The 25,188-nt window shown below is 28.4% G+C and overlaps 1 protein-coding gene across 1 annotated transcript in view; it reads left to right on the forward strand.

Moving 5' to 3' along the window:
* Positions 1-522: 522 nt before the first annotated feature.
* The window catches only part of LOC142328390 (uncharacterized), a 67,302-nt gene continuing 42,636 nt past the window's right edge, over positions 523-25,188 (forward strand). Inside the window, exons 1-6 of the mRNA XM_075372097.1 lie at positions 523-607; positions 12,098-12,261; positions 13,128-13,271; positions 14,410-14,574; positions 23,560-23,790; positions 24,639-24,884. Of these exons, the coding sequence (XP_075228212.1) occupies positions 523-607; positions 12,098-12,261; positions 13,128-13,271; positions 14,410-14,574; positions 23,560-23,790; positions 24,639-24,884 (1,035 nt within the window). The remainder of the gene's footprint in view (positions 608-12,097; positions 12,262-13,127; positions 13,272-14,409; positions 14,575-23,559; positions 23,791-24,638; positions 24,885-25,188) is intronic.

Here is a 25,188-nt window from a genome sequence, read left to right on the forward strand (position 1 = left end):
GTTGTACATCCAGTACCATCTATGTCAACATCTCTGGGGTTCACTGCAAATTTGACTGAATTTCAGTTGATATCATTTAAATTTATGCAGCTAACCATCTATCATTTACTAACTTATTTATGAAGAATTCAGTTTTTGATTTCAGTATCAGTCCATTGAAGGGAATAGCAGGTTTCGTTTATTTCAGATTCATTGCACTGCTTTGTGTACTTGTTCATAGGCTGCTGCTTGAATTTTTTTTATCAAGTGTTTCCTTGGCTGTGTGCCTTGAACAATTTTTCTTTGTTGCTACCATCTATGGAGCCAGTTTAAAATCATGGCTTTATTATCAATTGATTTATTACCTTTCATCAGCTATTGGATAATTTTAACTTTTTCTTCCATTGAAAGAGTGGTATGTTGCCGGCCATTTATGAAGTAAGATTTGTACCACAATACACAATTAAGATTAATCGAGATCTATTTTGCTGCCAGTTCTCACAACTGATATAGCGTACTACTGCTAGATAAGGTGGAGAAGATATGCCTTGGTGGGGTTCGTCATCGGTTGTGTTACATTCATGGTGGGATGCTTGCTCATACTCGTGTGGAACAATGACAGATACAAGTATGTTCAGTGTCGAAGAGTGTTTGTAAGCATGTTTGTCGATCCACAAACGCATTTGTAAAACATTGGGGAACATTATGAATGACTTCTTTGTGCATTTTAAGAAATCACAATCACGGCAAATGTTACTGACATGAGAGAACTCTTTTGCAACAGGAAGTGTTCTTGGTGCACCATGCAGTGGAAGGCCGAGCACTTGAGCTGAGACATTTGCTGCTGTGGAGGCATCGATTCAACAATTACCAATGAAATCAACACACAAATGTTTTGCAGAGTTAGAGATTCCCAGATTGACTATGTGAGACCATATGTAGAAGGACTTTAAAGTTAAATGTTTTTGTCCAGCCACAGTTAATGAGTTTCAGCGACAGTGACCTTGATCAATGTGTTTATGTACGTCAGTTATTGCTTGAACACTTTCCATGACCAGGCAATAAAACGAATGTAATATTGTAAGATGAGAGAGATTTATTGAAGCTTTCATATTCAAAATGTTTGTTTCTGGGCGAAAGACAATCCTCACTTTTTTGAGGTAATCAAACACCATTTGGTTCATGTTATAATTTGGGCTGGTATACAGCTGAATATCTCGATCCTTGTTTTTTCAATGGGTTAGTTAACACAGTTACCTGAGAATGATGACATGTGTTTGCTTCCAGAATCAGTGCCAAAAGGGATCATTAATATTATTATTACTACGTTTCAGAAAGAAGGTGCTCCAGTGCATTTTGCTTAGAATGTCTGCAGATGCCTCAATAAAATTTTTCCCAATTGCTGTATCGAACATGGATCAGAAGAGTTGGTTCCTTTGCCTTGGCCACCAAGAAGCCCTGACCTCACCACACCTGATAGTGCACTATGGAGTTTTGTAAAAGAAGAGAATGAAAAAGCAGATATGTTAACGAGCAGCTTCAAGATGCTATTCAGTCAGGATTTGAAATGATCATTCCTGATATTCTGTTGTGGATGAACCACCAGATGTGGAGGCACTTACAGCTGTGCTTTGAACTTTGTAGAACCCACTTAGATGTTTTAGATCCATAGAAGATAAGCTGCACCTATCCTAACAATTTCATAACTAGCCAAAAGAGACTTCTCATGCACTCTGTACACAGGTTAGGAGAAATCGAATATCAAACAGATAGCACCCTGAAATACAACGAAATGCTCATTTAGTGTTACATTACTGTATACGCTAAATGGATATTCCAAAGAGTAAAAGTAGCAGTACTGAACTCATGACCTTATGGGGTTTTCGAGATATAATACAATTGTAGAAATAAAGTAAGCGTAGAGTATTCAAGTCAAACAGTGTACAGTAGTGTTCCGCAACTGCAGTCCAAAGGTGAATGTAGATTATAGAAATTGACAGATTGACAAGTTAATTTAATTACAATTTAAATTTAAAGTGATTTTAAAATTTATAGAATCACTGGTTAATACCAATGTTTTCATTAAAGATGAATTTTCCTTAGAGTTTTTTGTGGAGAGCTTCTTGCAAATTATATTTTTGTAATTTTTGTATTTATCACAGAAGAAATTTTTTGTTTGTTTCCAATTAAACTTTTTAAAAGGTAATAATTTGAGGGATTTTCCTCAAATTATTATTTTATGTAAACAATTTACAAGAACAGTAGATAATTTCTCTACTTTGATGGTCATTCGACATAATCTCCAGTTGTGAAGGGTAAGGATATTTTTTATATTAGATATTAGCAAAATATTGCAGTAAAATTTATAGTTATTTAAATCTTTATCATAGAGAAATGATTTTATTAATGATACCTTATTTAATTTTCCTAAAGAAACATTAATGATTTGGTTAACAGTTAATTTAAAACTAGTAATTTTTTAAACTTTTATTACAGGGTAGAGTCAAAATTAAGTCCTGTACATCATTAACTGGCTAATACATAGTGTTTCTCATGAAAAAAATTAATAATTTGTAAAAACAATACAAATGTAGGTTGTATAGGGCAAACAATTACAATGGAGGTTGAATAGAAATCCAAGAAATCTGTAATCGCCCAACATGCCTAGAAAGTGGTCATACAAAATTTTTTTTAGAAATTAATGTTAAATAAAATAAAATTACATAAACAGGAATTAGGAAACTTCATTGGATAAAATAGTAAGAAACCAGTTAGTAAAATAGCCTTAGAATGTGAAGTTCATCAAAAACGTTTTTTGAAAAACATTAAATGGTTCTTCATTCCCTTGAATTTTATTTCATTGGAGGGGATGTTCATTTGATTGATTCAACGTTCGTGCAGTGAAAGCTCTAGCTTTCTTGTGATAATTTATCTTATCTAGTCCTATGTAAAAGGTAGGTAATAAAAATTGAAGGTGTTAAATGTTTTTAAACTACCTTTAAACTCTCAATTGGGATTGCCTAGAACAAAAAATGTGTATTTTACCCATATTTTACAAAAAAATTGTTGGAAAGCCATTTTAATATATTTTCTTTATTTCATTAAATTTTTGTAATCTATTTAGTTTGTGTATACTATTTCTTTACTGATGATGATTATTTATCAAATGCCCATGATTATATATAAAAAGAATTGTGCAACTTTGTGCATTTTTTGGTTTCTCGGTTTATAAATATGTTTAAAAAATCAGCAAGCAAAAACATCCAACTGTATAAATGTAATAAGGTAAGTGAAAATTTTACAAATAATGTATAGCTCTGCTTGTGAATATATATATATATATATATATATATATATATAGAGAGAGAGAGAGAGAGAGAAGAAATAAAAATAATTATTGTGTACTTCAGTGGGTTAAGCTGAGTTTTTTTTATGCTTTTGAATTAATACACAGGAAGATATAGACAAAAAAGAATTTAATTTACAAAATTATATATATGCTGTTAGTGTCTGTATGTTTGTGATGGTATTGACTCATGATATAGTTATGTGTGACACAGATTTTTCTTTCAGAATTTTTGTCTGATCATATTCAATTTAAAGATTATAAAACTTATTTTTAGGTTTAGTTTTTTTATTGTTAAAAAATAAAAATTCAGTTGGTCTGAATGAAATAATTTAAAAAATTGCTAAACATTTAGTCTGGTTTATTACACATGTGACTAATAGATCAATCTTATAAATTAGGTGTTCTCTGACATGGCATGATCACAATCATGCTTATTAACAGGCAGAAAAAGGTTGTTACAGAATCAAAGAATTGTAAATATCATCTTTCTTATTAATTAGATAGTTTATTTTGTAATTGAAATGCTAACTATTTCTATTGAAGTACTTAAATTATTTATTTATGATTAATTTTTGTCTGTTATCAGATTTGGTATTATGTTCTAGGAAACTGGTATTAAGGCAAGGATATTTACTCTTAAGAGGAAAATTAAAAAAAAAAAAAATGTGATACTGAGTCATAGGATATCATGGTTTTTTTTTGTAATCAAGGAGACAGCGACAGTTACCCTCCCCATTTTTCCACCACTGTATTCCTATCTTGCTTTCTAAGATGCATTGGTGAACCCACATTTCATCGTAGCTCACACTGAGGCCCAAAAATGCCTCTCCTTTCTGTAAGAGCAATTCAGAAGCTGCTGACAGATGTCTTTCCAGACATTTCTCTGCGCCTCGTGAGATGTGGAACCCACCTTGCTCAACACTTTACTGTACCTGAGAGTGTGACAACATTGTATCATCACTCCCAACACTTATGTCCATCTCTGATGCAATTTCATTGACAGTTATGCAATTGTGACCTTCTACAAGGTTACAAATGTCCTGAATGTTGTCATCATTGATAATGGTCCACAAATGACGTTTGTGAATTTTGTTCTCCACTGCATCACGGCCACTTCAAAATTTTTTGTTAAACTCTTAGAGTTTTTGACAGGGTAGCATTGTTGAACTGTGACTGGAATCAAATCAGAATTTTAAAGGGTTTGTGATAACTTCATTGGTGAGAAATCGGTTAATTCATTGTGCTACGGATGATAGTACCTCTAGCTCAGAAATTTTGTTGCTGACATGGGAATATGACCTACAGGCATGGCTGGGCAGTTGCTCTCTTACGCACACATCAAGCTAACTACCCATAGCACCCCACCATATTCACTCCTCAGTCCATACAGCAAAATTTTGTTTTACATTTGAATGAGCATCGTACTTCTGCCATACCATAGAATTTGAAGATAAGCAGTATATGAAGCTTGTTGTAAAAAAAAAGTCCATGAAAGAAAGATAGCTTAAGAAATGCTACTAGTTGATTCAGTTAAGAAATATTAATGATTTTTAAAGGACAATATTTTTTTGAATAAGATAAAAAATTTTTTTCCTAATTTTATATGAATGTATTTTTTTTTAAATATTTGCTTCTCCATTTGTTTTTTAATTGAATATTTTCAATCAAGAAATGAGAGAGAAGGTGTCAAACCTTCTGAAATGAGACTGATATTTTTTGTACTGTTAATATATTAAAGGAGTTAATGATTATGTTTTAAAACTGTCTTTAAAGTTTGTATATACTATTTCTTTACTGATGAAGATTGTTTAGCAAGTAGCCATGATTTTATATATAAAGCATTTGAAATTTGTGCATTTTTTCTTCTCACTTTATAGATATATTTAAAAAATAAAAAGCAAGCAAAAAGACCCAGCTGTGTGAATGTAAAGCAAATGAAAACTATATTGCAAATAATTTATAGCTATATATATATATATATATATATTTTTTTTTTTTTATTTTCTTTTTTAAGTCACTTTTAGGACTCGCATTCCTCTGTACTACTATACAAATATAAATAAATAACTTGGTCCACCAAGTACAGAATAATATTAAATTAGGTAGGGTGACCACTTACTTATTTGATTGTATATACACATAAGAGTTCACTTCAATGATTTTCCCACATCTTCAGTTAATCCAATCTTTTAATTGTTCACATAAATTTACATATTATAAATTCACTGCATTAACAAAATAAAATCTTGATAAATACAATAAAACATTTGTTAAAACTTTGGATATAAACTTTAAAATAAATTCAAATCAAAATTAAATTAAAATTATTTTTTTTTCTTTCAATTTAAGATTTAAAATCAAAATTTAAAGTTAAAAATGCCATATAAAAAAATATGTCATCAAATAATAAAAATAATAATAAGTTAAAAATACTATTATAAGTTAAAATGATAATTATGTTAAAAAAGAATAAATTTGTGTGTTTGGTTAGCCAATATTATATTACTGTGTAGGATTTTAAGTAGATAAACTAAAAATTAACAATATTTGATAAAGCTGCTGTCTATTGCAGCCTTTATAATTGTGTCACCCTCACACATTTTCTCTAGTGTTTCTGACATCTTACTGATAGTAAGCATTCAATATATGATATTTACGCTAATTTGGAATATTTGAAGTTAAAAAAATTTAATATGAATAATAATAATAATAATAATAATAATAATAATAATAGGGGTTTGAAATTTTAGAGAAATTTTATGTATATAAATATAAAAATGGGATTCAGCTTGATCAACCAGACAGTTTGAGGATGACACAATTACTAAGGCCGCAATAGAATAAAAGCTTGTTATAAAAAAAAGTTTATGATATAGAGATGGTATTACTTAAGAAACGTTAGTTGATCTGATCAAGAAATATAAGAAATCTGTTTATGATTTTTAATTTTATAATTAAAAATTATAAAATTGTAAAATTTATCTAAACTTTTCAAGGCTCTTATAATTCGTTCAGTTAGTCATTGTTCTATTCTTAAAAGTACAGTTCAACATAAATTATAGTACATGTTTGGTTCAATGTGTTTAATCTTTCTTTTTCTTACATAATTTTTTTTTTCCTAGGTAGTGGATGGGAAGGACCATTTGAGGAATTTGATGATAGTCAGATTCCTGAGAAAGAAAAAAGGAATAAACCGGTGGTAAACTTAACATTTTTTAAAATTATTATTGTTAAATATAAACATTTAAAACATTAGTCTATAATTTATAATTAATTTTTTTTTTAATTATGTTCATATTAAATTTTGAATTGTTTACACATTTCAAATTGACATTATTAAGTTTTAACAAAAAGAAGAGAAATAATAAACTTTTTCTTTATCAAGCTAGCAAAATCTAATCTGGTAAATTTCTTGATGGATTTGAAGATTCTGATTATTAAAATGCTGTAATAATATCTTTTTTCATTCATTTGATGAAGAAACTAAAAGTTTGTTTTTCCCATTGAAACTCATAATAAAGAGTCATAATAATAATCTTTATTCCACAAAATAAACAAATGAAAATAAAATTATTTAGTTACAAATTCTTAATACGTAAGCTTAGTAGACATACAACCAAACAGTATAAAATAATAATAAAAAAACCCACTGGGTTGGTCTAGTCGTGAACGCGGCTTCCTAAATCAGCTGATTTGGAAGTCAGAGTTCCAGCATTCAAGTCCTAGTAAAGTCAATTATTTTTACACAGATTTGAACTCTAGATCTTGGATACTGGTGTTCGGTGTTCTGTGTTCTTTGGTGGTTGGGTTTTAATTAACCACACATCTCAGGAATGGTTGAACTGAGACTGTACAAACACTACACTTCATTTACGCTCATACATGTCATCCTCATTCATCCTCTGAGTATTATCTGAACGGTAATTACCGGAGGCTAAACAGGAAAAAGAATATAAAATAATAATAAATGTAGATAATTATAACAATCTTGTGAAACTAGATATCCCCTATAGTAATAACTGTATGGGAGGTTACCATCCATTATTTTTCAATGAACACAATAATAAACTAACCGTTTATTGAATAATGGTCAAGTGTGGATTTCCAAGTGGATATAAAAAATAATTACACTGTACAAGTCTTACAGTACTAATATTTCAGCTAGTGACAAGATTATATATTAATACATACAGATTAAACAAATCAGAACCATAAATACAATACAAGAATACAGTAATTAAATTGAAAATGAAATTTATCCTAGATAAAAAATTGAAAGAAAAAATTAAGAGAAAAATAATGATAAAAATAAAAATTAATAAAAATATGAAAATTTTTGTCATAGATTCCATTCAGAATCACAGGCCAGTCAATTAAAAAACTCTAAATCTTCAATTGGCAACAACCAATCGTAAATTGATAGTAAAAACCTTTTAATCTTCTATGAATTTAAATTCCCTTGGTAAATGATTAAATATATTTTGACCTAAGTATGAATAAAAACGTTTAAATAATTCAATTCTTAGCCTAGGAGGAACTACTCTATCCACTTGCCACAAAGGCCTTATAACCAAAGTACCAAGGCTCTCCTATCCTGTTTACAGCTTTCATAATCCATCATTAGTATTCTATAGAAATACATATGACGCAGTGACAAGATCTTTAGGCCTCTGAATAATGAGAAGGATTCATGTCGTCTACTTTTAACCTATATTATATTTACTACATGCTTCTGAGCAATATAAAGAGATCTAAAAACACTGTAGTAAGCTCCATCCCATAATGTAACTTTGACTCTACAGAAGCATAATACAGTGATTTCAGAACCTCTTAACAGGGCAGTATTTTTTTAAATAATAGAATTTATTTATACTAACACGTAATCGCTAGTATTTGAGATTACTAATATGAACATTCCAGGATAGTCTATTGTCCAAAGTAATGCCCAAGTATTTCACAGAAGCAGCATGTGAAATATTCTCACATGATCAACCAATATTCATTCACCTTACATCCCAATGATATTTAATACATCCAACATTTTCTGCCAAACTTTGCAAATCAATGTTCATGTAATTTATCAGATTTACATTTAATGAAATTCCATTCATCACAAGCCACCATCTTAGGTGAGCCTCAGGTCAGCCTCCACGTCATTTTTAATATCAGACTGAGAGGGTGACGCATAACAAAGTACTGTATTATCTGCAAAGGTGGTCATGTGCCCTTGAAAAGAGCCTCAACATAAATCATTAATATATACAAGAAACAGCACCGGTACAAGTACAGTTCCTTGGGGAAACCCCATAAATTACATCTTCGCCCCTCTTACTACATACATTATTGACTCTTGTTGGTATCTACCACTAAAGTAAGACTTAAACCAGTTATTGTATACGCCTCCAATTCCAGCTGCCCAAAGCTTTTCTAATAACTTCACTCATTCAATTATATCAAATGCATTTTTGAAATCCAGGAATAAACCTGCTGTCCTGCTGCCATTGTTTTTATTGTGAATCAGTTTAGATATAAATATCAATAATGCATTTTCAGTACTTTTACCCTTTCCAAACCCAAACTGATTCTCGCTAAACAAATTTATATTTTTTACTATAATATAATAGTAATAGTTTACTAACCGTCATTTAAGTTTCTCCAATAATTTTGAAAGGACTGGTAACGATTCAATAGGTCTATAGTTACCTAAAATTTTCCTATCATTACTTTTAAAAATACATAAATATATATTATGTCAAACTGGCTTTTCAGATTTTTTTATGATTCAAATTATTGATGTACTGTGATAGAAATTGAACTGTATTTATCTTTTTTCAATTGCTGTCAGTTTTATAATGGAAGTACTTAGTACAAGTAGAATTATTACAAGAATTTGTTTGCTATATCAGAGTGGAATTTCATTGCTCTCATCGATGTCACCCAACCCTCATGTTATTTTTTATTTAAAAAACTATTTTATTGGAAATTATTTTTTTGTGACTATTAATTAGAAAAAAATAAATGGGTAAATAGTTATTCACTTTTTTGTATCCGACTTCATATTGTGTTTTTACTTGTGTTGTTAAATAGAATTGAAGAGGTTAAATGAAACTATGTAGCCAAGAACTATGTGCTGTTTTATTTGGAGAAGATTGTTTTGCTGTAGAACTTAAACACTGGTAAATGTCACAACTATTTAGGGGCTGATTGATATTTTAATAGTCGTCCTCTGCGTAACAATTAAATTGGTTATTTTGTTTCACAGTTTACTTTATAATTTGTTTATTAGGATCAATAAAAACATTGTTTGATTATACACCAAAAATTTATATATCATCGATAATATAATAAGTATTGCGATGATGATGTACAAATTTAAATTAGGGTCAATCAATTTGAAGTGTCTTAAAAATACATAAGCTGATTGATTGACCAGTTTACAAAAAATTGAAACTTACCTGCTTATTTCCTACATGCTTCAGGACCTTAAAACTATTTGTTTTTAATTTTTTATTTAAGCAGATTACCTGTGGCTGCCATTTTTGTTTCATTGTGCATATGTATTTTTGTGATTGCAAGGGTTTATGGAAAAAAGCCTACTAAAAAACTACTATTTGTTCTGGAAGGATGAAACAAAAGCAATTTACTCATATTTTATCAAGGTAAAATATTTGTTCAGTTGTTTATTTAACTGTCTTTTTTTTCTATGAGAAAATTACCAGTAAAGTTGAACATGAAAAACTTAAAAGCGATGCCATTTTGACTCGCTAAATAAGTGCTCCAAGGGGGTTTCTTGTCTTCTTTACACGTTACATTTTTTATATTTAGCCCCAATGTTGTTGAAGTTCACGTTTTCAATCGTTTTAAAATAGTTTATTTTTAAATTAATAATAGGTCTTAATTTAATGATAACTTAACCAATACCAGTAACCTAATACAATTTTGATTCAAAACTGCTTATAAAACTTACCCAAATTGAGATTTCAATGAGTAGCCTACATCTTTTTTCAAGAATTCATTTTTATTTTTATAAACACTATCAAAGAAAAAATAAATTGTAGCAAAATGTTAATTATTCTTCAATGAATTAGCCTGTTTTTGTAGCAATGAAAGTTTATTATTTAGTATGGTTAACCAATAGGTTTGATACCTCTTTTGAGAATGACCCATCCTAAGTTCAATATTGTGATATGGGGCAATATATTGTGGTTGGTCTTTGCATTCATGTAGTTCTTTGTTCTGCTGAGAAAAAAATACTTTTCAAACGGTTAACACAAAGAGACTTTCTGGGAACTAAATTTAAATTTGGAAAAATGTGTTCTTTAAGAGCTTGCTCTCTAATGTTTTATCTGTCAGTTAAGTTATTCTTAACTGTTAACAGAACTGTCCACACAGGTGACTGAATTTTGACAAAAACCTGTTTCCATGATGTTTACAAACACTAGTGACATCCGAATTAACGTGTAAAAAAATCACTAATTTCCCAAATTTTAATGAGTTCTTTTAACACTGTACCATACACTGTTTTACGACACTCTTCATTCACATAAATTCTTATGGAAATTGTTCTCCTATTGTTTTATGTGAAATTACTTTAAAATAATGGAAAAATTTAACTGATTTTAAAATTTGCCATTATAATATTAAGTAAAACTTATTTTCATATAATAAGCATTTCTAAACACAGGAATGAAATTTGAGACACTCAGTAAAGATGTGAACAGATTATTGTCTAATGTCAGACTGATCAGTTTGAAACCGCAATGCTAAATGATGCACAAGCATAAATGAGCCTGTTGCAACATGAATTTTCCTGACTGGAAATGACTTACAAGTGCCTGTCATAACATGAACACTGCAGTTGGATGGTTCAAACATGTCTATTTCAAGACAAGAAAAGAGTATTAGAGTATTTATTTAGCGAGTCAAAATGTTACTGCTTTTAACAGGTTTTTCATGATATTTGAGAGGTTATAACGTTTTTGTTATTAAAATACACAAGAAACTTTTTTATTTGCCATACACAACTACAAAAACAATGTAAGTTGTTGAAATTTTAAATTTTTATCACCAACCTCTGATTTTCATAATCAAAGTTATTTGAAGCCAGAATTTGAGTTTTTAAAAAAAATTAATTTTCAAAAATTCATAAAACTTTAGGGGTAAGTATATCACCGATTAGCATTATTTATGGTAAAACTACCAACATATACTGACATAAAAAAATAATTCAAACTGTGTAAGCCATCCCTGCCTCTTGAAAAAAATTACCAAAAGTGAAATTTCACAGTTTTTCATGTCTAACTTTATTGGTTATTTTTTCATAGAAAGAAAAGTGATAAGTAAATAAGCCACCAGACCGATCTTTTACCTTGAGAAAATATGAATAAATTGCTTTTTGTTTAATCCTTCCAAGACAAATTGTTTTTAGTTATGATTTTTTTTATAAACGCCTATAATCAAAAAAATAGGTGTGCTCCATAACAAAAAATGGCCGCCACTGGTAAAATGCTTAAATAAAGAATTTAAAAAATATAGTTTTAAGATACTGAGACATGTAGGAAACAAGCGTTTAAGTTTGTTTCAGTTTTTTTTTTCTAATTGGTCAAGCAACCATCCTCGGGTCACTTCAAATGGATTGACCCATTAATATACATGACTTTTCATAGTTGAAAAGTTTTTCAAACCCTAAAATGAACAAGGTTGATCTTAAAGTTAATTTCTCTTTCTGTTTTTTTTTTTTAATCCTAATCATTTTAGATTAGTTTTCAGAATATAATATTTATTATGTGTATCTCTTTTTATGGTGTTCTGATGGCGATGACCAAGCCGAATGTTGCCCGATATGTTTCCGTAAACTTAAAACTCAAGAGCTTGGTACACCAGAGGCCTGTGACCATACGTTCTGTGTACTCTGCTTAAAAGAATGGGCTAAGGTAAATTTTGGAAACATTTTTTATGAATAATCTGCAATACAAATTTTTTTTAATATGAAATTTTAAAATAAAGGAATTTTATTTCGGTTATTGAGATAATATTTTTAATATTAATATTTATTAATATATTTTAAGAAAATATTGTATAAATTTTCATCTTTGCTAATGTGATGAATGAATATGAAAAATGATCAGCTTAACACCGTTTACATTGATGGAATGCAATCTGTTTGTTATGAGTTGATGTTTGACATATTAAGTACAAACTCTGAATTTTCCATTATACTGATTATCAAGGGTTTATTGTAAACCATTAGTGAATTTAAACATTCTGTTTAAGACTGTTGTAGCTAAGATTGCGGTTTTAATTTTTGAAATAAAAGGTTTTATTTATGAACTTGAGTATTAACTTCAGTTTAAAATTTCTTCTAGCTTTCACTAGTTAAAGTGGACATTTTATATTTTCATAAAATTTGCTTGTGTGAGAACTGTGTTATTAAACTTTGTCAGGTTTTAATCACAATAACATAATTTTCATCATTATATTTTCTTTTGCAGTCAGAAGCTGGCTTATCGTCAAAAGTAGTTCAAATGATAATTTAACACTCAAAATGACTTAAAATGGTTCTGCATTTTAAATAAATTTGTGAACAGTTTTGAAGCAATTTTCTTTTCCCTGTAATCATTAACCGTAGCTCTTTCTTAAAACTGAATTTAATAATTTTTGTTTGCCATGAATGTACTTATTTTATTTAAGTTTCGTATTAGTATTTTCCTTTCTAATACGTGTACTTTTATTATTGTTTTCTTATATTATCTGACTTAATTCGTATCTTATTCTATTTTTTATTTTATTTTTTTTGCAGAATACCTGTCCTGTGGATAGGCAGCGGTTTTCATTGATACCTGTAAGAAGATCTCTTGGTGGTAAAATTATTGGTCAGATACCAGTTGAAAATGTTGAACCACCACAAGGCAATGCTATTGATGATGATCCCACTTACTGTGAGGTTTGTTTCTTTTTTTATCCGTGATTACTTTATACTATATTAAAGACTCATCTGAGAATTCATAACAATTTCCTTGAAAAATAACAAATATTCATAAAATATTATTTGCAAGCTTTATGTGAACTATAGCAAAAATTATGCTTTCTATTGTGTACACTACATGAACTCACTGGTCTTAGTGACAGTTAAGTTTCTTGTTATAAGTATTATATACTTTATACTCAATTCTGTTTGAGGTGTAAAAGAAGAATGTTGTCAATCAAGCAGGAAAGAGAAGGCTTTGGCTTGTTAGAGCTGTGAATATTGCTGTTGATTATGGAATAAATAAATCTACAGTTTTTGCATTTTGTAAACTTAGTAAAATATTCAGTATGATGCTAAATTCATATAATTTTCAGGATAAATTTTCACTTTATGTACATTTTTGTATATAGTTTTAAAAAAAAATTATAACAGTGACATTTTAGCATTTGCCTAATTAGTAAAAAAATCTACTACGATAAAAATTATACGTGCAGTAAATTTTAAAATAGTTCAAAATTTCTGTGGGTATGGCATTGAAGAGTTTCTATATATACATGGTAACACATATACACACAGGAAATGGTTTTCATGGAGTAATATATATTCTGAATATATTTATTTTAATTAAATACGTGATTCGTTTGTACGAATTTCATTTTTCCTTAGTCTAATTTAAATGAGGAATTGTCTGTTCACAATTAAAAATGTATAATCGCACATAAAGGGAACTCTAGTAAATAACTCTAGTGCACTATTAAATTATTTTCTTGATGTACTAGTTTGGAGCATACAGAATGAGCGGTTGTTCAATGCATAATATCTACATCACAGGACTCCATTTGGAAAAATCTACCTGTACTACATTTATATGTAGATATACCGATGAGTAAATGTTTGAGATGAATACATGTTATTGTTTTGTCGTGTAGGTTGTAGTAGTAGTAGTTTGTTTATACTGGTTCCTTACTGCTGAAGAATGCTTTATTGTGTAAACTTGTAAGAAAGTCATTTTTTGCTTAAGACCAATTTTGTAACCAAATACTTCGGTTGTGTGTGGTGCTTCCTTATAGCATGCCGTTCGTTCAATTTTGTTAATATAATTATTTATTTTCAGATTTGTGGAGAATGTGATCGTGAAGACAGAATGATGCTTTGTGATGGGTGCGATCTAGGATTTCATCTTGAATGTCTAACGACCCCCCTACATACAATACCGATCGCTGAATGGTATTGCCCAAGTTGCAGTGTGATGGGTGCACTTGGAGATCATATAGAAGAGGTGCTCTTCTCTAATTATTATTAATTTTTTAAATTATTATTTACCGTGGTTTTTTCACTGCCATTATTTTAAGTTATTTAATTCTTATATAAAATCTTCTGACAGTTTTTTTCTTAAAAAAAAAAAAAATTAATAAATAAAATTAAAAAAATTAAAGTCAGTTAAAATTAATTTTAAAGTTACTGTTTAAGTAAAGAAAACCAAAAGCATGTAAAAAAAATTAATGTCAGTGTAAAGTATTGTTAATAAAAAAAATTTTTTTGCTGTTATATTGTGAAAATTATTTCTAAAATTAACTAAAATTGCACCATATTTTTGTTACGGTACAGTTATGCTTTTGCTGTCCAAAATTTGTAAGATTATTCTAACAGGAAAGTGTATCTCTGACAGATCATCTTGATGATGCAGAATATTTTCTTTTTTTGTTTGGCATTAACCATTATCTGTAAAAAGCAATCTCTTCTTTGACCAAAGGTTTTAATAAAAGCACTGGCTGTAGTTAGTGAATGTAATAATGTTTATATGTTCTTTTCTTTTTTTTTTCTACTATTAGTATTTCAGATTTAATTATGTTGTAGGTAAAATGTTACTTACTCTTACTTACTTTTTCTTTAATAATTAGAAAGGTTATATATAGATTAGGAAGAACTTTTTTTTTTATTGTTTGAGTTTTTATATATAACTGATTTAAAATTTATTTTCACCTTTCTAACCTCATTAGGTAATTTTGTTTTAATCAAATCATTTTCTTAAAGACTGATACTTTATTTCAATCAACTGTAATTGTTGTAGTATGTATTTTGGATACAGAATAGTTTCTAGAATTGTATTAAAAAAGATTAGTCAAATTTTTTCCAATTCACTATTTTTTCAAGTACAGCCCTTGAAAGAAAATGTGGTCTTTTCCAGTGCATGATGCAACATCAAAAGATTTAAATAAGATCTAGGGTTTATTCCACTGAGCTTTTGGTGCTTTTTAAGCTATCCAAAAAATTCTGCATCTGAGTGTAGAAATTCTATGGCTATGAAAAAAACCGTAACTGAAACTGTTGATCTGTTTGTTGATTTACAAACTGTTGATTTACAGCAGTTGAAACTGCTGTAAATGTGAGAAAAAGTCATGGAAGCTGGGATTTTACTGTTGATCTTGTTCATTACAAATATTAAGAGATTTGAGAATTTAAATAACTGTTAGCTGTAGCCTGATCAAAATGATCATCAGTTTTATATGCATTTTTGTTTATTGTAGATTCTTTGTCAGTTTTTTATTTTAAGTGAACTACAAATGTAATGTTAAGTTGACATTTTTTCTATAGGTAGATCTTGGTGGTTTATTAAAATATTCCATATATTGTTAATATCTCATTTAATGGCAAATTTCTGTCCACTTCTCTTTTGAAACATTTGATTTCATATATAAAGAGAGAAAAATATTCGATTAATGTATAAAATACCAAAATTCCATTAAAAAAAAGAATTATGAGTGCTGATCTACATTGCTTATAGCTTTGAGCTCTAAGAACATTTGGTTTATTCTATAAACCAACAATTAAAATCTCATGTCATATCTCTAGCTCTTTTCTGATATTTTTTATTATGGATTTAAAATGCTTTCGTATGCTTAAAGCATCTTTATGTATTCATGTAATATTGCAAATTTAATATCTTTTTACCTACATTTTAAAATAATTTGATATTTAAAAAAAAAAATAGAACAGACGTAATTTAAAATATGTGGAAATAAAAATAATCATGCTCTTGTATTACATATCAATTATTACTAAATGATAGTAATGAAAATGAAATATAATTTGTGGAAATTAATGGAATACCTTTTACTGTAAATTGCTTTGTTAAACTAAAATTATGTTACTGTAAAATAAGTTGATAAAGTATTAATGTATAGATTGTGACTTATTTTAAATTTGTAAAAAGTGCTTGTTCTCAAATTACTTTTTGCACTAAATCGCCTAGGCAATCTATAATCACTTAGGCATATGAAGATTATTCAGTTATGTGCTATAGTTTACTTATTTTCTAATATAATTGCATAGAAATTTAAAAACATTACAGTCATCTGCTGTCATTTTTATGTCAACAAAAAAGAAATATCACTGTTGGGGTTTAAACCTCTTCCATGAAGTAATCGAACAAGGTAAAAGCAGACAAGAATTATTATTTAAAACAGATTTAACAGAATTCCCTATTTTGGTTTTTAATGGTTTTAAGTACTGAAACCATGAGCAAGCTTTGCAGAAATTCAGTTTCATGACTTTATTCAGTTTTAACCTCTACAAATATCTCATTAATTTGTTGATGTACCAACCTGCCCGTAATTAGGTGACATAATTACAATTCTCTTTTATTATAAGCTATAAAATTTCAAATTACCATTGATTTATGAACAGGTTATCTAATTCTGATGCAATTTTTTGCATCACTCTCATCACTTTTTTTTGCCTTTATATGCCACTGTGAATTAATTTTTTTTTGTACCCTCGTAGCAGTTTTTTCATATTTCTTAAAAAAAGAAAAAGTAATTATGGTTTACCATTCTTTTGTTGTTTATATCCATAACATAGTAACCTTGCAGATATTTAACAGTTGAAAAGACCAAATAATTTCCATATCCACTAAGTTAATTAATTAAAGCAGTAGTTGGAGTTTGAAAGTAAATTGAACTGTGTGTGTGATGCTCCTCTCTGTGTTGTTGGTAGGTAAAAGATGTTTTCTTTGACATGTTAATTTTGCTTCATATTATGAAATGTACATAACTTCCATAATTTTTACAGACACTCCATCCTTTTTATTTTTTTAAACTGATCCTTATAAGGTCAACACACAAAAAAATTCATTGACTATCATGAGATTACCGGAAATTTTGCTATTCAGTGCAAGATCATTTAATTACCAAATGTATTTTCTCTGGGGGTTATTTTAATTACATTTTGAGTTAACTAATAAATCATATTAGGAATCTTTTTATTGTATATGATGGTAGTTGCTTTTTCAAATACTTTGAAGTATTTGGTAACCTTTTTTCTTATATTCATTTTTGTTTGATTTTATTACTAATAAAAAAAAAAGTAGAACCTGTTAACTAATTAAAAATTATAGTACTTTACTTACGTTTTGATGTGGAGCTGAATTTAAAAAAAGAAAAAAATAGTTAAGAGGAAGAGACATCGTGTTTTAAACTATTGTAATATGGAAAAAGCTGCCATGAATGTTATAATTTTAATTGAACAAGTCTTTATTTATTGATATCTTTATTATACATAAAGAAGTGATTATAAAATTTGACAGGTTTTATTTTAGCGCAACAGTTTGTTTAAAAAATGTTTTTGCTAAATGTTTTAACACTTCTTAAATTTCAGTATGTAATTAACAGCTGTATATTGTTGTATACATAACTGTAATGGAAAAAATGTACAATGACATGCTTGCATTTCAGAGCTTTATTTATTAACTAAAAATTCTTGGTATAATTAATTAAAGCTTTGCGCCTTTTTCCTAGCAAGTTATTAATGTTGAAATTATAATTTGTCATCAAATATTTTGGGTAGAAGAAATTCAAGTAATAATTTAAATATTAAGTTATTATTGTATTGATTTTTAAGCTTAATAAAAACATTACATCTAGTTTCCATAAATACATTAAAGATTTTGAGTTCATGCAAGGTTTATCTTGTTTTTTCTACATTATGTGTTTACATTTGCTTAAACGGTCTAAGAGGTTTACTGATAAACACCAGTAGTAAGGTGTTTGTAAAGTATTCTGCTTTTGTAGCTTATTCTGCATTTAGTAGTCCAAAAATTTGACCTGTGGTGGGTTAGGAATGAATGAGTTTGGTTATGGGGAATATTTAAGATTGAATTCTGATTAAAAGAAAATAAATTATATTTTCATATAGGTTAAGTAAACAAAAAGCTAATTATAATTTTTATGGGATCCTAGAAAAGACAGAAAATTGGCTTCTATAATGACCTGATGATTCCTTAATACCTTGCACATCTCAGACAATAGATCCTCAAAATGGATAGATGTGAAGTTAGGATAAAATTCGTGAGGGCAAAGTCACATTTTATAAATCGAAGAGTTACACTCTACTGTATTTACTGATTTATTTCTTACAAAACAAACTAAACCTTTTCTTATGTTTCCTTCTGGCTGGATGCGTTGCTTTACGTTGTCAATCCCTTAACATACTGAAACAACTCTTAAATTTAATTTTGAATTTTAAAATAGGTTTACATCTTTAGGAAATTTTAATTATTTAATGTTTAATTATAATAGAATAACTTAGTGTCGATAGATATAGTTAGTTGTCCATTGATGTAAAAGCAAAGCATTGTGTTTGACTAATCATTCAGTAGAATTAGATGACTGTTGACGTAGAAATTTTTCTTTACACTCTTTCTTACACATCATTCTATGTTGACAAATATCAGTCACTATGTTCCTGTACAAGGTCTGTTCTAAAAACAACCAAACTTTACAGCATTATATAATTAATCTCCTTCAAAGTTTTTACCTTTTTGTTATACATGCTTCTCTCAATGTTTCATCCATCTTAATATAGGAAATTAAAAAAGAAACTGTTGCTGGCTGGGTTCAGGTAAGGGATGACCTATTGAATGTTTTTTTTTGCAAAACCCATGAATTAGTAGTTGCACATGGACCGGGTCATCATCGCAGTGAAAAACCCATAAATTGCCATACAAAAGTTCAGGTCTTTACTCAATTCTTCAAGAAGACGTTTGATGATTTCCATGTAGTAGTGTAATTTGATTGTCTACCCTGCAGGTAGAAACCCATGGTGAATGACTTGGATGCCTTTTTTGGTCTCAGGTTAATTTTCCAGCTCACCGTAATGAATGATATTTTGTTTCTACGTAAAGAAGTTTGGTTATTTTATGAACAGATCTTGTAATCTACGCATTTACTGAGACAAATATAATTGACAGTTATAGATTATTACAATTTAAGTTGCTCTGATTATTGCCTCTGGATGTTGGACAAAGATACAAATGATGTGATTTTTTTTTAAGCTAAAAACCCATTTTGATCTAAATCTCTTAATTAAGTTTTAATTGTTTTTTTTTTAAATAGATTTTCATGAAAATAATTTTTGTGTTTGTTTTATTCACAAAAACATTTTTGTGCTGGAATCTGTGTAGCTCAGATGTTTTGCAGTTTGTTTATAATTCCTTTTTGATATTCCTCTTCGATTGTTTAAATTTGGAATTAATTAGTATAAGAAGTAAATTGACTTATATTAATAGAGAAATTTTCAAAATGTTAATTGACATCATTGCTTTGGTCATAGATTCCAATCCGTGCTGGGAAACTATGTCAGAGTTATTTAACTTAATCCACAGCAGTTAATCTGTTAACCTAATTTTTGCTGTTGGCATTTCATCTTTGTTTCACATTCTTCAACTTTGAAGTAGATTTGTTACAAACAGAGCTTAGATTCATTTATGTATAACAAAGTGGCACAAAGAGTTAAGCTTACTTTTCATACTAAAGGTAAACAAGACACCGCTTGAACAGGGTTATATCTTCAAGTGGTGTAACTCTTTGATTATGTCTCTTAATACAGGCCTTAAATCAACAAAGATGTAAATATCTGATAAATCTTTTGAATATAAGTGTAAAGTAAATGCCTGTTTTTAATAATTCTCTATAATACTTAATAAATGCAGAGTTGAATCTGTGGATCAAGAATTTTTATGTTTAAACAGAATTGTAATCTGATGTTGATGAAACCTTAATATAAACAGTACTTTATGCTGTAAATTGCATTATATGGTAGCATTATATTTTTATTAGTCCTAGTGAATGAGTTAATTGTTGTGTTTGACTTGCACTGTAATCCCATTCAAGAACAGATGGGTGCAACATTGGTTAAAAGCATTTAGTTTTTTTTTTTAAAGGAAAATAGCTTTTTACTTTTGAACTGTTCCGCTTCGAAGGATGAATCTTCTGATTAAGCCTTTCTTCAGATAACTGATTTTCTTGTAGAGAAGTTACATTTGAATTATAAGTAGAGGATGTGGGTATCAGTTCTGTAGTTAATATGATAGTGTATGGCCACAATAGCTACCGGTGATCTCCCTAAGAGCACCAGCAGGGGAAAAAAGAATGCGAGTAAATGTGTTACTTACTTCTGTATTTTTAAGCATTTATTGAAAGAAAAAGACTATTTACTACTACTGTCTTCTTTATATTTTTCTTTGTAATTTTTTCCTCTCTGTTGACATAGTTTTCTAGAAGTGATTAATATGTATTTATATACTTGTATTATTTTTTTTTTTGTTTTAACTTTTACTGAAAATTCATTATCATCTTTACCGAGTAAAAAGTCCAATTATTACAGTCTTTTTTGCCAACATCATTATCAAACACTTGTATAATTTTCACAAGTTTTTTTTTATAAGAATTGCATGTTTTTGTGAAATTTATACAAGTGCATGTTTGTAGTAATTTAATCACATTCTGTCAGATTTTTATAAATTTCTTACAGTGGGAAGAAATTTAATTATTTTTACCTGTTTATATTGGTTAACATGGAAAAAAGATCAAATAATGATTATCACTTAATATAATTGAGGTTTAGTTAGCTACATTAAATGAAATTGTCTGTTAAACAGTATTCTGGGACAGGCTATCCCTCATAATCTGTTTTATTTCTACACTCCTTTTAATAGCCTCCTTAATTTTATCTAGCCACCTTTTCTATGATTTCCTCCCATTTACCTTCAGTTTAACCTGGTTGTTAAGGTCTTTCTTATCCCATTTCCTATGAGCACCCTAATTTCTGCATTTCTTATACAGTTTCCCCCATCGGTCTTGTTTACAATATCACTAAGAAAATGTTTTATTTTCTTAACTTGTTATATTTACTTTTGTCCTGCCTTTTAGGAACCTACATCTCTACACCTCATCAGAAACTGCATGAAATATACACCTTCTGTAAGAGTTCTCTACATCTACTTAGTAGTCCTTTTCATACTATTTTCTTTCTCATAAAAATTTACTCCCCTCTCCTGTATTTTTTCTATCTCCATCAATCTTCCTTTCTTATATCAGCTCTTATCCTAGCTATTTAAAATATTAATTACTATTTCAAGAATTCAACATTTTTCTTTCTTTTGTGGTTACCGCAAAGGCTTCCTTTTTCTTACTTTCATTTCCAAAAAAAAAATCTGAAAATAATGGTTGAAAAGAAGGTCCTGTAATGCATAAACAAGATTCATTTACATATTTATTCATGTGAAAAAAAATAACTTTTAACAGTTCCCTTGTGTGGTTGGAAAATTCTTTTGGTATGATTTTATTTTTTTAATCAATCACATTATCAGAAATAATAATTGTAATCAAAACTGTTTTTAAATAACTTTTATACGAACTGTAGAAGTATTACTGACTACAATCTATTTCATTTTTTATTTAAATTAATAAGTAATAAAGATGAGAAATGAATTAGAAAAAAATAAAGATGTTAAAAAGACAAATTTAATTGTGATTTTATTACTGTAAGTGTTACAAGTACTTATGAATCAAATCATTTTCTAAATCTGCCATTTTTAAGAGCAATTGATCCAAAATTTTCTGGTAACAATAGTTTGTTTTACTATGTATGCCTCTGGTGTCTGATAGTGGTGATTCCAAAACCTAAAAGTATCAATCAAAGTGCCAAAATACAATTTAGCAAAATATTACATGATATTCTTTGGGTATTTTTTTAGATTCTTGGAAATTTTCCACTTGCAGTGAAACAACAAATGTGTTTATTTTAGCTGTAAAAATCAAGTTATATTCAAAAGTTGAATAATGATATTTATTTAACTAAGGGGTAAACTTAAAAAACCTTTTTTGTAATTTGGAAGTTTTTATAATAGATTTATTTTAAGGATTTTATTTCAGACTTATTTAATACCCACTTTTAAATACTGGTGTATGTACCTTTATACACATTCTTACTAAATTTTTTCTGACATTTATTTTTTAACAATAGAAAAGACAAGAGAAATGCTAATCTTTTTTTTTAATCCCCCCAAGATAATTTATCCAGTTACTTAAATATTTTTGTATTATTGTAAAATATATGGCTGATAAATTTTAACCACTGTTATTAAATCTCTATTTTAAATAAAACAGCAAGTAAATAAAATTGTGTTATTATCTTATTAATTAAAGACTTAATATATCTGAACATTGTAATTAAAAATATATTTGGATGTTATTTAGTTGAGTTTGAATAGATTGCTTTATAATTTTTATTTATTCTGAAATAAACTCCAGCTAAAAAAGTTAAAATTAAAGATATTCATAAATGGAGGAAAATTTTTCTATTTCAATTTTTTCATATACAGAGCGCAGTTTATGCATACACTTGAATTATGGAATTGTTTTTAGTTTTCATTTTAAGATTTGTTGTAATTAATTAAAATACTTTTACTGAAATTTTTTTTAAATATAGCATCCTTATGTAAAATTACTAGAAATGAAATAAAAATATGTTTCCTAAGTAGGCAATTATTAACTATTTAAGGTATTAATTGAATTGTTAATATTGTCAATTATTTTTCATAAATCATTACAAATAATAAAACAGACACAATCTAAATTTTATTAATGAATAAAAGTTACATTAAATCTAATACTGATGTTAGAATGTACACCTTGATATTAATTTCCGCTGCATTTACTCCTGAAGCGGTAATTAATTTTAAAAGTATTTTTTTCAACTCTTGACTTACCATACAATACTACAATGTACAAATTTCAGTGCAATTTGATGTTTTATTTGTGCATTTTGCAGATGTTCATTTTTAACCGTAAACTGTAATTTGTTATATTATTGCAAACTTCTTTTTTTCTTAAAATAAAATGATTACTTTAATGACTGATTTAACAAATTTAAATATTTATTCATAAAATGGAGGGTTATAAGTTTTTTTTTTAATTTTGTAAAGGTGGTTGCTGATTCAGATGAAGAATTTGGTGACTATCTTCCAAGAAGACGACTAAGAAACAGTGCTAGACGAGTTCATCATTTGAGACCTGATCCTAGTCATGAGTTATCAGAATCTGATGATGATTGGAATTTAGCTGCAAGATCCAGCATAAGACATCTTCAGCGATTAATACCTCGTACTAGGCAAAGTCAACGTATTATTGCTCTAGTAAATTCTAATAATTTTCAAAATGAGGTCAGTAATATTTTTATTTACATTATTAGCAGTATGTGACTGTTATGCTTTTAGACTTAAAAATAAATAATTTTAGACTTACAATAAATCACATCATTGATATTGCAAATTACAGGACTTCAAGAAAACAAAGGTCATTTGTAAAAATGTAATAGAATTGTACGTTTAAAAAGCTTATGGTAATAAAAACTTATTTAAACCTCTATACATTTTTTTATGGATGTTTTAACACTTTTCAACCAAATTTTTTAAGTAGTACTTGAGTAGAACACAGAATAATATAGACAATAACAGAATTTTTAGAGCCAAGTCCTATCTGTTCTTAAAATTGTTTTGTAATTTTTTGATCAGACATTGTATCAAAAATTTTTGTATAAACATATCAAAAGCAAGCTCTTAAGAAATTCCAATTGCAAAGAGAGTTAGAACAGACTGATCTTGTTTCCATGTAATAAAAATAAACTATTTATATAAACGATCAGTATATGCCGGCAGAATCAAGTGTGTAAACAGTAATTGTAATGAAATTTCCTTTATTTTCAATTAGGACCAAATAAGTGTTCAATTTAGGGAAATTATAATCTTGTCCGAGAGGCGAATTTAACAAATTCTGTATATTTAATATAGTGAAAGTTCAACTCTGAAAGTAGCAAGTATAGAATTCCATTTTCCTAACTCAATAGACATTGGATTTTTTATGAAAACAATTTAAATTGTAAATTGTTTTCATGAAACAGTCGTAATTTTGAATTCAAAAGATAATTGATTTCAGTTATACTAATGTAAAAAGATATAAGGTATTGATGGGTGATTTGTATTATATTATTCATTTTTTATTTTAGTCCTTGGTAAATGATGTTGATTTTAATGAAGATGATAGTGAAGAAGAAACAAATTCTGCTGTTACAACTACACAAAAAGGTAATCAAAAGAAAACAGGGACACCAAGCAGTCGCAGGAAACCTAGACAGAAGAGAAGAAGGAAAAGAAAAAACTGTAGATTTAAAATTAAATTAATAACGACTGAAGAAGGTGTTATTGAAGTGAAATTGCCTAGAAAACGGAAGAAAAGATACAGGAAGAGAAAGGTAAGATTTCTTTATTGGAGAAAAATTTAAAGTTTTCTTATTAAATTATTTATTTCAAACTTTGGTATAAATGTGGTGGTGTGCTATAACCAAAAAAAATTGTTTTCAAGTTTTCTAAATGTGACGTTTCTGTTCCACCAGTTATAAGGAATTAATGGAAAATGTAATCACCAATATCCAGACATCTTTCTTTATCTGTTTAGCTTCCAGAACCACCGTAAGGTATTACTTCAGAGAATGAATGAGGATGATATGTACGAATGTAATTGTAGTCTTGTACAGCCTCAGGTCCACCACTCCTGAG

Source organism: Lycorma delicatula, chromosome 7 (genome assembly GCF_047948215.1).
Source record: "Lycorma delicatula isolate Av1 chromosome 7, ASM4794821v1, whole genome shotgun sequence".
Lineage (NCBI taxonomy): Eukaryota > Metazoa > Arthropoda > Insecta > Hemiptera > Fulgoridae > Lycorma > Lycorma delicatula.